Here is a 13327-nt window from a genome sequence, read left to right on the forward strand (position 1 = left end):
AATTCCCAAAGATATTCTCCAAGTGTAGCTAGTTCTACGGGTCAATCATCTTTCAGTGATGTTATAAATAAAGCGGTAGCTGAATTCGGTGGCAGATTGCCTGGAGAAGATGCCGAAACTAAAAAGAGTATTTTATTGAGAAAAATTGTTGCCGAATTCAAGAAGGATCCCCAATCTAAGGTTGATCTTTCGAAAATTTCTGCAAAGTTGGCGGACAAATTTAACTAATTATCAGAAAGTAAACTGTTTTCCTGAGATAATCTTTTAATCAGATAGAGATTCCTTTTTTCATATAATCTGCTGAATGATTGTTAAACTATTTATGGTATACTGTGCTGTTTGATTACAAATTATCACATTATTTAATTTTGATGATATCAAATCGGATATCGATATTCGGTATTACCTTATTTTTGTCAACAAATTATAAGCAAGTGTTTTGCGAATTATCGAAGTTTGTAATATTTTCGGTCGCATTCCGAAATTGTATCTTTTCTACTAGCTGATAATACGCCTTTTAAAGATGAAATTACATTTTCCAGCAGTGACCGTGACAGAAGTTTGCGCGCCTTTTTCATTCTCGTTTATTTGGCGAAATCCACCTTCGAATACAAAGTGTACTTAATTTCTATTTATTTCATGAAACAGCAAAAATAATCAAAGCACCTGATGTTCCATACTGCTCCTCCATCGGAGGAGCTCCTTGGCTCAGCCGGAGCAGTACCTCAACTTCCTCTCCCTCATCCGGGAGATGTGAGCTCTCATGACGAGTCGTATCATGTGGTCAGAACTACTTTGTCCCACCATAATACCATGCCTCCCTTACTGCAACCACACAATCAAACTCTCAATACTCCCTACAAGGTTTGTAACATACAATTAGTGAAGCTCGTATGTCCTCGATAATTCAGTTATTCCGGCACATTTGAAGATATTATAATCCATGACATGATCTCACATTTTCTTTGATTTGATTCGAGCAGTGAGCACATTACGAAATTGATAAGTGTTCAACACTAAAATTCTCAGGAGCAGAGGTTCAAAACAAACCCCTCTGAACGAATCGGGAATTGTTACAGTCCGGACGCCCAAAAGCTCAGCATCTCGAAAAGGTCTGGCGTGGAGATCAGGCGTTTCAAGAAGATTCAAAAGAAAGACAGCGGAAACCAGCCCCCAGTTCTTGACCTGATCCCAGACGGGTACGCCATCCAGTTCACGCCCTCCCAGCAGTTTATCAATATGGGGCAGGTACGTACAAGGTGGTCCAAATTCACGTCGATATGACCGAGGATCGAGCGGGACCAAAACCGAGATCAGTACTAAGACCGGGATCAGGATTGAGCACCGTATAGCTAGGGTCATAAGACTGTGATAGGAATTTTTGGGTTTTACTTGCCACGATTGTCCAGCATTTATACCAATAAGATATTACCCAATGCCAGTTTTTGATTTTATAATGTATTTTAATTATTGATCTTATTTCGTCAGCGAACTTGACTGGGTGATCCTATTTCATTAACAAAGAAACAAGTGTGTAGAATTTATATTGTCTCAGGAAGACTTACCCCTTATCCCGCGCCCGTGTGTTACAAAACTGAATGTTAATGTAATATAATACTTAAACACTCACTTATAATGTACTCACTTATGTTGTACTCACTTATAATGTACTCACTTATAATGTACTCACTTATAATGTACTCAATTTATAATGTACTCAATTTATAATGTACTCAACTATACTTGAGTTATGAGTATAAATTGTGACCGTGTAATTTACCTCACGGTTTATAGGTAAGAGGTATGCTAAAAGTTTGAGCGCTTATAATTTCCCAGTCATGGCAAAGATTGGATTATTTAAGAGATAACAGAAAACAAAATAAAATTTAAAAAGTCCTTCATCTAATTTCTTGCAGGCAAAGAGACGAGATAAAGGAAACTTTTTGCATCCCACTTCTACCGATGCTATGCGTTATAATTGGTATTTGGAGAATGCTTTTGATTTGAAGTCAATTCCAAAGTTGCCGGAGGAGAACATTGTAAATTTTAGGAACAAATGCGGAAGGCCTTTCACGATGAATAAGAGTAAGAAATCGCCAATCAAATTTTGTTAGTTTTATTCGCTAGCACTCTAGTTATAATAGTGATGATATTCTTGGTAATTTAAAATGAGGTTGTGATAATTTATGATTTACTGACAATAAAGTTTATTCATCAAGTAAAACATTTAATGTACAAAAGCATAAAAATGAAAAGAGGTGAACAAAATCGCGTACTTGTATATCACATTCGCTAAAAATCAAGGAATAGAGGTGTTCAATGACCTCCCTCATATTTAGGTCAAGAAGCAGATTTCATGAACGAAGTGAAGATGCTATACAGTGCGAGTATGCGACAAAGTATCATTGACTATATTCTGCTGGATCCTGATGAACGGAGTAGACTTGGTATTGAGGTGCAGAACAAGCCGTTCCAACAGAAAATTGTGGAGGGTCCGTCCCCTTGGAATCATTCTACTGTGTGAGGCTTATTCTTACTTTTACCCTGGCCTTTATTCTTACTTTTATCCTGGCCTTTATTCTTACTTGTAGATGGCTTTTGTTCTTATTTTCAGTTGGCCTTTATTCTTACTTGTAACTGGCTTTTGTTCTTATTTTTAGCTGTATAATGCCCGAAACCCTTAGGCGAACATACCCTGAGTCTGAAAGAAACGAACTAAAGAATTTAGGAAATTAGTTTTTATAATTATATTGCATGAGATCTTGGTACAGAAAACCCCAATTTACCGTGGAGTTTGGGGAAAAGGATACATCTGCGGTAAATTGAGGTCCGCAGTAAATCAGGGTTTTGTTAGCTTACATTGTGCGCTTTTTGGGCAAAAGAAATGGCCGCGGTAAATCGGGGTTGCGGTTAATTGGCGTATTACTGTATCTAATTAAATCTAGCCACATCACACCCAACAACTTGATGACTTGATCTCTTTCCTCCAGGACCTGCCGACAGTGGCTCTACAAGAATCTCTTCTCTATCTCGCCAGTCATGTTAGAAATAAACAGACTGTGGTTCACAGAATACAAGGACAGGAGACCTTTTGATCTTGCTGAGTTAATCGCTGATGGTATTCCCAGCCCAGCAGAGCTCAAGAACAGCGTAACTATGAAGAGTGCTGAGTTCAAAGAAACTGTCCTGCTGAAGGGGTAAATACATAATTACATAAATACATATTTCAGAAGTTCAGTCTGGATATTAAATTTTCGTCAGATTTATAGTAAACGTGCTGTAACCACTTTAAATCAAAACATCTCCAAATTCTAGATGTTATTGTTTTCATCAGGGTGTTTACACTCGCCCTTTCAGATATATAGAAGACTGTCGCAAGATAATTTTAGCTCACCTGGGTTTCTGGGAGGTACTTTTACCGCATCACAACCGTGGTACTACCACTTCCGGGCAGTCCTCCGAGTACATAGTCAAGTTCTTTGATACCATAGCGGCGCTCATGAGCAGACACTTGTGTGGTATGATTTACTCCTTCTTCAATGAGATTGCTGACTTTTTCTCGCGGTATAAGAATGGCAATGTGTACATGAATCACCGTAACTCGGCACACAATGGCGATGATGTCGATGGGTTCCCAAGTGGAAATGAAAAATGGAAAAATCCACTCGTCAAAATCGAGGTAACCTGGTAACCCAATGCGTATCCGATAATCGCGTCTTAGAAATCGAATTCATGAATATCACCAATTACATACATTATATATTATGAATGATTAAATACTGTAAAAATACCGAATATAATTGAACTTCACTAACCCCAACTTTTGTAGGTGAACATAGTCGATGGTAGAATATTATTCAACCCTCCGCTCGAGACCATATACCCTATTTTGGAGGTGATGGTAGACGACATCATGAGCATCATAACTCAGATACCGTGTTTACAGAAGAGTATCTTCCCCCACAGCCGCTCCAATGCTAAACTTAAATGCGTTAGTTTTTTCAAGCGGTTTCTATTAATTGAGAAATTTTGTATTTCAAAAAGTTATGATACTGATCAGTTATCAATTAAAGTGTTACTGTTCCGATATAGGAGTTGAGACTTGAGCAGTTTCCTGAGTTAGATAAAACATCGCAAATTGTTAGTCATTTGTGCAATTGGAGCAAATTTTTTTTGAACCTTGACATAATACCATAACATAACGTTATAATATTATGAACACAGATCAACAGAATGAACTACTACTACATAGAGCTGGTTATGAGGATGCAACTGATAATCGAACACAACTTTGATGGACCATTTAAGCTTATTCAGGTAATTAATATGTTGTCTAACTATTTAATACTTGCCAATAGTGTAACTCTATTTATCCATATTCAAACTTTAAGTAGAATCAGACAAGACATGGGACATTGGGACTGTTTTAAATATAACCAACCTGACCAGATTTTTGACGATCTGCTAAAGTTTGTGGATGGGAAGGAGGACCGCGTGGTCCAGCAAGTGATAAACGATTCTTACTGCTTAGTGACTTTCGAAGAGAAGTTGATGGCCCTGCGAGAGACTCGCCTGAAGATAGCTCGTATGCAAGGGTAAATAGACGACTTTTTAGTTACAAATATAATTCTGCCAGGTACAAGTTTGTGAGGGCCAGTTCTACGTGCGGTCTGCGATAAACATTTAATATTATCAGCTATATTGCATGTTTTACAAGGCTGCTTCATTCCCTCACTTTCATTACAGATCAGTAAACCTTAACTTAATCCACCTTGACTTGTCTCCCGCCCAAACGAAGCTGTCTGATGGAATAAGCGACCTTATGGCAACCATCACTGACTACGTTCTGCACGGTAAGGAGAGAGGTCTTAACTTCATGACTGAGAAGATTGCTAACTGCATGATTGAATAGTCAATTTAATTGTTGATAAAACACACATTCAATAAACGTCCTAACGCTGGTTTCCCAGGCAACCGATTGTATCAGAAAGAGATCTGCCGCAGTTTTGACGAGATCTCCGAAACAATCCTCCTTCCAACTCAGACTACGGAGGAACTGATAGATTTGAACCATTATGTGGATAACACGGAGAAGGTTGTGTTCCCACAACTTGATGTGAAGCTGGTGGAGGCTGAGAAAAACGTGCTCTTCTTACTGGAGTGAGGATTGAGTTATTATTAAGAGTGCCCTCTGCAATCTGCATTAACTTTTATAGAATAATCAGTTATCACTTATCAGTTTAAAAAAATAATTTGTGTGATTATCTGAGGTAATATCAATTGAATTGTTGAGCTGCAGTCATCTCTCTTCAACTTATTCTCAATCCTTCCACTGCAGGTACAGTGATTTGAGTGATGAAGACTTCAAGCTTCATTCAGTAACATTCAGCTGGCCAGCTAGGATCAAACCAATAATCCAACTGAGTAGAAACAGACTGACCCACAAGAAGGATCTTGCCACTACTGAACTGAAAGAGCGGATCAAACTGTTTGAGCAGCATGTTTCTAAATGGTACCACGCTGTTATAGTATGATAATAGTAACTTATGAGTCTCTCTAAGTGTTTAGAGAGTCGTGCTATACTTTCATTGTGTAAATGTAAGTGCTGCACTTTGGAATATGTTAATAATCAATTAACTACTCCCCTTTGGAAGAGATTCTATTCCCTAACTCTACATGGAAATTAAATTCTAGGAGCATTGTGGCGGAGGAGATAAAAGAGTTGGATTTCTCGTCTGGTACTAAAGCAGTAGAGGATATAGAACGAAATGTGGAGCAGTTTGGTAATCTTCACTCTGATCTAGAGGGAGGAAGGGTAGAACTTGAGGAGGTGGGTTTAGACGTTAATAATCTAGTTGTGGTTGGTAGTTCAGTAAACATCTCGAATATGGTGCCCATGGGGGTGAGGGTTGGAATCCCCCCGGCCCCCCTTGGAATGAAATCAGCACACATTCAACTGATGTATTTGTGATACACTGATTATCAGGTCCTATCATTTAGATACGTAAAGAACAGAATTTACTGGGAAAAGAAGCTCTGAACGCTCAAGATCTTGAGGGAATCTTCATCGATATTGGTTACTAAATTATAAAAATAAATTCTAACATTTATTACAAGCTTCGTACATGATTACCTGGGGACCTCAGGCTTTTCTGTTCATAAACAGAACCGATTGAAGATGCGGCGGAATGACAGACTGAGCGCCGCCCAGTAACGTACAAGATAGATTACTATTTAGTATTTACTGCTCGGCCCTTTAATCCGAATGATTAAATGCTAATAGTATTTTCACAAACAAATATTTTCGAACATAATTCTCTTCAGAGCCGTTCGAAACATTCTGGGGCGTGGCGGTACAGGCGATGAAGAAGATGGAGGACTGGATGTTCGGACCGTTCTTGAAACTCAACTTTGTAGCCCTAGAGGAGGTTGTTCTTAGTTTCTTGCTTTAGTTTGACTTGTTTTAAAGAGCATGTTTTAAATACTGGACTTCTTATCATTAGTTCATTGATTCAGTTTACTACAACTTTACATATTAAAAACGAAGACAGTCACAGGAATGTTAAAAAATAAATTGTTGAAATTTAAAAAAATTTAATTGTGATTTCTAATCTGCTCCAATGTGATACAGGAGCTGAACGAGCTGTACAGAACAAACTTCAAGGTTGTCAAGATGTTCCATGATAATCCCATACCCAAAAGATGTGCTGAGAACATTCTTAATCGCCTAACTAAATTTAAGGTATGCACATATTTTACATACTGTAAGGCACCTCACAATCCATTTATTGATGATACCTCGCTTTATTTTGCATAGGTCTTTTTTAATTAAAAAAAATTCTATCCTTTCCTAATCAGAGCACTTAATGAATGGTTAGTTTAAAATTATAAAATGTTGACGTTTTGTATTACAGGATCATTTGCGGCTACTAGCAGTGATATGTAATCCTGGTATGGCTAACAGACATTGGACAGAGATTGCTGATCTGTTTGGTGACGAATTCACGATTGACATAGAATCATCGCTTTCCGTCATGATCGATATGAAACTTAACGAAAAGGTATTTAATTTTCTAAAATGTTTCGTTCCTATCCCTTAGTTGAATTACTTGGAATGGCAGGAAAGTTACAACTTTATATTCGATATAAATAACTTATTATCATGAGTTGTCCTATGAACGCTCCTGTAAATATACCTAAAAACATTTTACCTACTTACCTGGCGATTATCTTTGGTTATAAAATCTAGCAGTGTATGGAGACTCTAGTATTCTAGTAACTTATTGAAAACCCTGCCTAAATTCAGATAGACAAGCTAGAAGAGATCAGTACAGCAGCAACAAAAGAACACACCCTGGAGACGAGTCTACGGAAGATGCAAGAGGAGTGGCAAGAGATGATCTTCACTTTCATCCCTTACAGAGATACAGGAACCTACATTATATCCGCCCTCGATGAGATCCAGGTTTTTGTTTTTATTATTACTTCTCAGAGAGCACCTTTTGTAATTTAATGACCTTGTTTTTTCTCTTTTTTTTCAGATACCTTGAGAAGAAAGGGTTTTAATCACATTTTAACATTCTTATTTTATATTTTCTTCTAATATTAAATTCCAAACCGCGGTACCGGTAAATTTCATGAAAATGCACAATATCTCAAACATTTACAGTTCAGTTCTGATAAAATATATGAACTTTCAGACGCTCCTTGACGATCACATCATAAAAACGCAGACTATGAGAGGATCACCTTTCATCAAACCTCTGGAAACTGAGACTACCATTTGGGAGAAAACTCTCATTACAGTACAGGTAAGAATGAGAACTGAGTTATAATTAGTTCAAATTGTTCCGGATAATTTCATTAGAGATATAGTAAACCTTTTACAAATTCTACTTCTCTTATTCAATCTGTAGAATGTTACGGTAATAGATTATATACATTGTATAATGTATAATATATACTAAAATTTTATAAACTACACAATATATATATATTGTGTAGTTTATAAAATTGTAGTATATTCAATTTGATCAACTAACCTTTTCGCTTGTACAGGACATTATAGACGAAGCGTTGAAATGTCAGGCAACATGGTTGTATCTAGAGCCCATATTCTCGAGTGAGGATATCATGCAACAAATGCCGAGGGAAGGTCGAGCGTTCTGTATGGTCGACAAGAATTGGAAACAGGTCATGGCTAAGGCTGTGGTAAGTTTATATTCTGTTATTACGCCGCCACATGTTACTTATACTTAATTCTCTGGGTTTTAGTTTATGATTTTAAAGTACGTATCTAATAAATGTTTTTCATTTTCTAGTTAAATAAAAATAAACATTCCAGATAGATCCACACGTGCTCACTGTGACTAAGATTGAAAAGGTTGTAGATGATCTGAAGCACAATAACAATCTTCTAGAGGACATTCTCAAAGGGTTAAACAATTATCTTGAGGTATTATTCTGGGGTTGCCACCATTTGCTTGAAATTTGATTATTTTTTATTAATTCGAATCAAACTTTTACTTTACTAAATCAACTTGTTTTTGCTCGAGTTAAAATGGACAAACATCGCTGTGTTTAAAATGAACCATGACACAGGTAAAGCGACTGTACTTTGCCCGCTTCTTCTTTCTCTCAAACGATGAACTGCTCGAGATTTTGTCAGAGACAAAAGACCCCACCAGGGTTCAGCCCCACATGAAGAAGTGTTTCGAGGGAATTGCAAAGCTTGAGTTCGATGACAAAAGGGTCAGTTATTCTTTTAAGGGTGGCAAAGCTTGAGTTCGATGACAAAAGGGTCAGTTATTCTTTTAAGGGTGGCAATTTTTCATTGACTCGATGTAATTTCCTTTTTACACGATTTATTAAAATGTATTCCTTTCCTAAATCAGATAATAACTGGAATGATATCGAGTGAGAGTGAGCTGGTGAAGTTGTCTAAGCCTATAAACCCACATTTAGCGAAAGGTTGCGTCGAGAAGTGGCTACTAGAGGTTAGTTATTTTTTTTAAATTACTTTTTACAAATAAAAACTGCAGTGTACAATTTTTATCTTTGGCGTGTTAGTTAATTGCTGGTGTAACGGAATATGGACATCGTGCAGCAAACTGTGTTCCTTTAAGTTTAACAACATCCTTTCCAGGTAGAGAATGAAGCAAACTGTATTTATTTATTTAAAAATCATCCTCTCCAGGTGGAGAATGGTATGAAGCAATGTCTAAGAGACATAGGAGAGAAAGCTGTTTTAGCGTACAGTGAGACAGTGCGAGAAGAGTGGGTGTTAGAGTGGCCTGGTCAGATTGTTCTGAGCGGGAGTCAGACTCATTGGACTACAGAGGTCTCTGATGCTATCTCACAAGGTACGAGAAGTAACATTGTGTTTTTATTATCTTGTAGATTGATAAGAAGCCGAGACAGTACGTGCAGTAACTCTGAGAAGCAGTAACCTTATCTTTAAAATATCTAACTTTGAACTTCTCGCTAATGTTTTTCTGAACAATCTGACAGAAATGGAAGGAGCAGTTGCCAAGTTTCTGTCCTGGCCGAATGTCCCGAAAACTTTTTGGTCTATCACAGTTAGCAATATCGGTCGATGTTGCACAAAAGGGCGGTATAAGTTCAATAGTGCGAAACCGCCATATATGTCATTATGTTGTGTCTGCACGCTAGATGAATTCAATTACAATAGTGTGCCCTCTTGGGGATATATCGCAAAGCAATGGCAATTCAGGGTTAGTACTACATAGTTAGCTATACTTACACAATGTATCTATGTATCAAGAGGAATCTAATCTTAGGGTTGAGAACAAATAACTAATAAATGTATTCAATCTCATTCATATACATATACAAATAGTCCGTTCGGCGCTTTGGTTTTGATGTGGTATAATATGGAATACAATCGTAAATTTTTTTACGCCCACTTTTCTGAGACACTAAAGATGAAAGATATAAATAATGACCTTGCTCTTTTTGAACAGCACTCTACTTTGTTTCGCTTTTTTGGTATTTTCATGCATCGGTTTATATTTAGAGATTTAAACACATAATTTATAACTTCCCTAGAGCCTTCCTTAGACCTGGATGAAAACATGTCGGGTCTGCGCGGTCTTCTGGGCGATATTCTCAACCTTAATCCCAGTGATTGTGTTGATGGTCTTGCTAAAAGTAACAGTGATCCCCAATTACCATGGCGCCCAATTCGAGATCGGAACATGCCTCATAGAGAACTCCTCAGATTTCAACGTGCAACAATTCATTTGGAAGGATTGTTCTTGTGGAGTTCTCTGCACTGCAAAATTCCCGTGTATCCCTCTTGCTGGATATTTTACCCCGTTTGGAGGAGGTAACAGTTTCTAAGCGTGAAGGATTGTTCTACACCGACTACAGTGCTCTCCAGAAAAGCTGCTTTATGGAACCTGATAAATGCGAAAAGGATAGTTTTAATAACTCTAAAACCATCAACAATTTCATATCACATACCTTTCATTTACATTGGCATCAGAGGAAGGGCTTCACTGTTGGGGCTATGAGAGAATATTTTATTTGGAGAATAACTACTCTATAAAAAAGGCGATTGTGGTATTAGTCGCGCCTATTTTCTTCATCATTGCAGGCCCCTCGGTGGCATGTATTTTATGGTGTATATTTAAGTGCTGAAAAAGTGGAAGAACTTTGAACATAGTTTGGGTAAAGATTAACAATTAGTAACTTCGTTGATTGAATTGCAGGTCACCTTTCCTAGGTCAGGAAGTTTGGGGTCAGGGCGTCCTTTCACCTTTGGCTAGACGTGCTCTAACTTTAAACCCAAAACGCTGGTGCGATTTAAGATAAAGACGTTTGAAGCTATATAAATACCAATTATGGATGTTCTTATATTTATTTGTCTGGATGATGGACACTTTTAATGGCGTAAGTCTATATATAGCTACATGAACAGAGTTATCTTTTCAGCATTCTTTTTCCCTTATACAATATACATCTCCTTTAATTTTAATAATTAACAAGAACACGCCAGTATTACGATAGTTGGATTGTAATTGATTGAGACTGTATAAGATTCTGCAATCTTGCACGGTTTTACACAAAAACATTATTTTCCAGCGAACCCAGTTAGAGTGCCTTTTTATTGTTTTGATATATAACCAGGAGTTGTTTTCAATTATATATTGTAGTTAAATTTTACACGCTGCACATAAAATAACGATGAATGTGATTCCTGAGTTGTTTGCCAGAGGCACTTAAATGCCCATCCAGTAAATATGATAATCACTCGACGGGTAGGATCTTTTTGTTGATTTGATATCTAAGTTATTGGTTGATTGAGTTGTGAACGAGAGCTACAGTTTTTTCCATTGTATCATGGGGGCGGGGGGGGCCGGGGGGATTCGGATTTTTCAAAAGACCCATGATTACCTGATCCAATTTGTCTTGTTGTCAAATACCATTTTAATTTTTAACAACTTCTGTATTAAGTTGAGTACAATTTGTTATTACCTGTTCCACTAACTACAACGACTTCATGTACTGCGATATCTCCTGTTGTCTTGCTTAGTTTCACCGTGTCTCCTTCAATGTTACAGAGTAGCGTGTAGATCTGATCTGCCTGATTTAGTCCGTACGTTAGTTGGAGTGTTCCACAAGACTTCTGTTGTGCTTGTCCCTGGTACACTGACACATCCACGTTGTTATGACCATCCACACAGCGCTTAAAATTAGCTTCACTTTGTGCACACCAACTAGTATCATCATGCCAATCGGTGTAGAACGAATGGTATATGACGATCTTGTGAATGAAGTAGGTTCTATCAAACTCTAACTTCAACCAGCCTGCTCCATTGTCAGTGTAAGTTACTGCTCCTGTCAAGAGATCTTTATCAACTGCATGTGCTGCAGCAAAAAGTTCCTCGTCGTTCTCGAACGTCCGTCCTTGTGTGACTCCCGTTGGTGTTATTTTTGCTACCTCTGCATCTGACTCTGGCTCTACAATAATACATGTATGTATTATATTAAACCCGATCTCGGATAGATACAGTTTCCACTCAATTTAACCTTAATGTTTTATTTTGATCGATATTCTATTCTATTTTGATCTATTTTCTATTTTTTAAACCAAAACCCAAAATTTGGTTGAGTATACCGTCACCAGTGTCTCCTTTCTCCAGACAGAAAGAAATTATATCAATTTAAATCTGTTGAAAAATCGGTTGGCAGTCGAAGTTTTAACGTGTCCATGTGGTCCTTAATAATATTATTCAATAAAAATATTGACTAATAATTTGATGTTGAGCTTACCTGATATCTGTGTCTGTGTAGCCACAATAAGAGTAAGAAACCAATGCAAAATAGCAAATTTGTTGAAAATATTCATCCTAAAACATTTTTATTTTATTTTAAGCCTAAGGCATACAACACTCGGAGCGAAAAGCTTACTCTCGCAGCCAGGATCCTGAGGATTGAATAACAAAAGAGGCTCCCACTAGATTAAATTGATAGATTCAAAGTTATCGTTCAACCACCATCAATAAATTAATTATCACTGAACTAAAACGGACATCCATATTTATATTATATATATTGGCAGCTGCCAACCATTACCATTCGCCAATTCAATCGCGCCACGACAAAAACTCAAAAATACCATACTATACTCTCCATGCGACTTCATGAAGGCAGTTTCTAAAAACTAAACGAAGAGCTGGGAGAGACACTGTGAGAGAGGGCCAACGGTCCGCCGAGGTGTTAGATCATTAATCTTCTAATTCTATACAAAGTAAAGACTAACTTTTACAGATCCTAACATAACAATTAACAAGCTACCCTAGATCTGTAAAACACAATAACATTACAAACAGTAAGTCATATTGAGAGGATTTGGTTGTTTTGTGTTGCCGTGGTTGATCTTGTCCGTGGTTGCTGCTGGAGGCGAATAACATAAATTTAAACCTTATAGAAATACACGGCAGAAACACAAATGCAATGGATTAAATTGATAGATTCAAAGTTATCGTTCTATTCAACCACCATCAATAATTTGATTCTCACTGAACTGATAAATTATTGTTGAAAACGGGCATCCATTTATATTATGATGCAATTGGTAAGTTGCTGACCATCACCATTCGCCAATCCAATCGCGCCACGACAAAAACAGTCAAAAATGCCATACTCTTCAGTCTTCATACAAAAATACCATACTCTTCATGCAAAAATACCTTAGTCTTACTCTTCAAGCTAGTGAAGAAAAAAAAAACAAAACGGAGCGCTGTGAGAGAGGGCTAACGGTCCGCCGAGGTGTTAGATAATTAATCTTCTAATTCAATAA

At 37.3% G+C, this 13327-nt stretch overlaps 1 protein-coding gene across 1 annotated transcript in view; it reads left to right on the top strand.

The window, feature by feature from the left end:
• The first annotated feature begins 652 nt into the window (after positions 1-652).
• The window catches only part of LOC134819245 (dynein axonemal heavy chain 3-like), a 35376-nt gene continuing 22701 nt past the window's right edge, over positions 653-13327 (top strand). Inside the window, exons 1-24 of the mRNA XM_063829069.1 lie at positions 653-864; positions 1030-1248; positions 1917-2085; positions 2340-2520; positions 2991-3197; positions 3358-3679; positions 3830-3991; positions 4225-4317; positions 4450-4595; positions 4747-4853; positions 4971-5160; positions 5339-5512; positions 5695-5830; positions 6001-6076; positions 6325-6428; positions 6632-6742; positions 6915-7061; positions 7307-7465; positions 7701-7811; positions 8059-8211; positions 8345-8455; positions 8602-8751; positions 8895-8996; positions 9197-9362. Of these exons, the coding sequence (XP_063685139.1) occupies positions 670-864; positions 1030-1248; positions 1917-2085; positions 2340-2520; positions 2991-3197; positions 3358-3679; positions 3830-3991; positions 4225-4317; positions 4450-4595; positions 4747-4853; positions 4971-5160; positions 5339-5512; positions 5695-5830; positions 6001-6076; positions 6325-6428; positions 6632-6742; positions 6915-7061; positions 7307-7465; positions 7701-7811; positions 8059-8211; positions 8345-8455; positions 8602-8751; positions 8895-8996; positions 9197-9362 (3691 nt within the window). The 5' untranslated portion in view covers positions 653-669. The remainder of the gene's footprint in view (positions 865-1029; positions 1249-1916; positions 2086-2339; positions 2521-2990; positions 3198-3357; positions 3680-3829; positions 3992-4224; positions 4318-4449; positions 4596-4746; positions 4854-4970; positions 5161-5338; positions 5513-5694; positions 5831-6000; positions 6077-6324; positions 6429-6631; positions 6743-6914; positions 7062-7306; positions 7466-7700; positions 7812-8058; positions 8212-8344; positions 8456-8601; positions 8752-8894; positions 8997-9196; positions 9363-13327) is intronic.

The sequence above is a fragment of the Bolinopsis microptera genome, chromosome 8 (genome assembly GCF_026151205.1).
Source record: "Bolinopsis microptera isolate Bmic1 chromosome 8, MBARI_Bmic_1.0, whole genome shotgun sequence".
Classification (NCBI taxonomy): domain Eukaryota; kingdom Metazoa; phylum Ctenophora; class Tentaculata; order Lobata; family Bolinopsidae; genus Bolinopsis; species Bolinopsis microptera.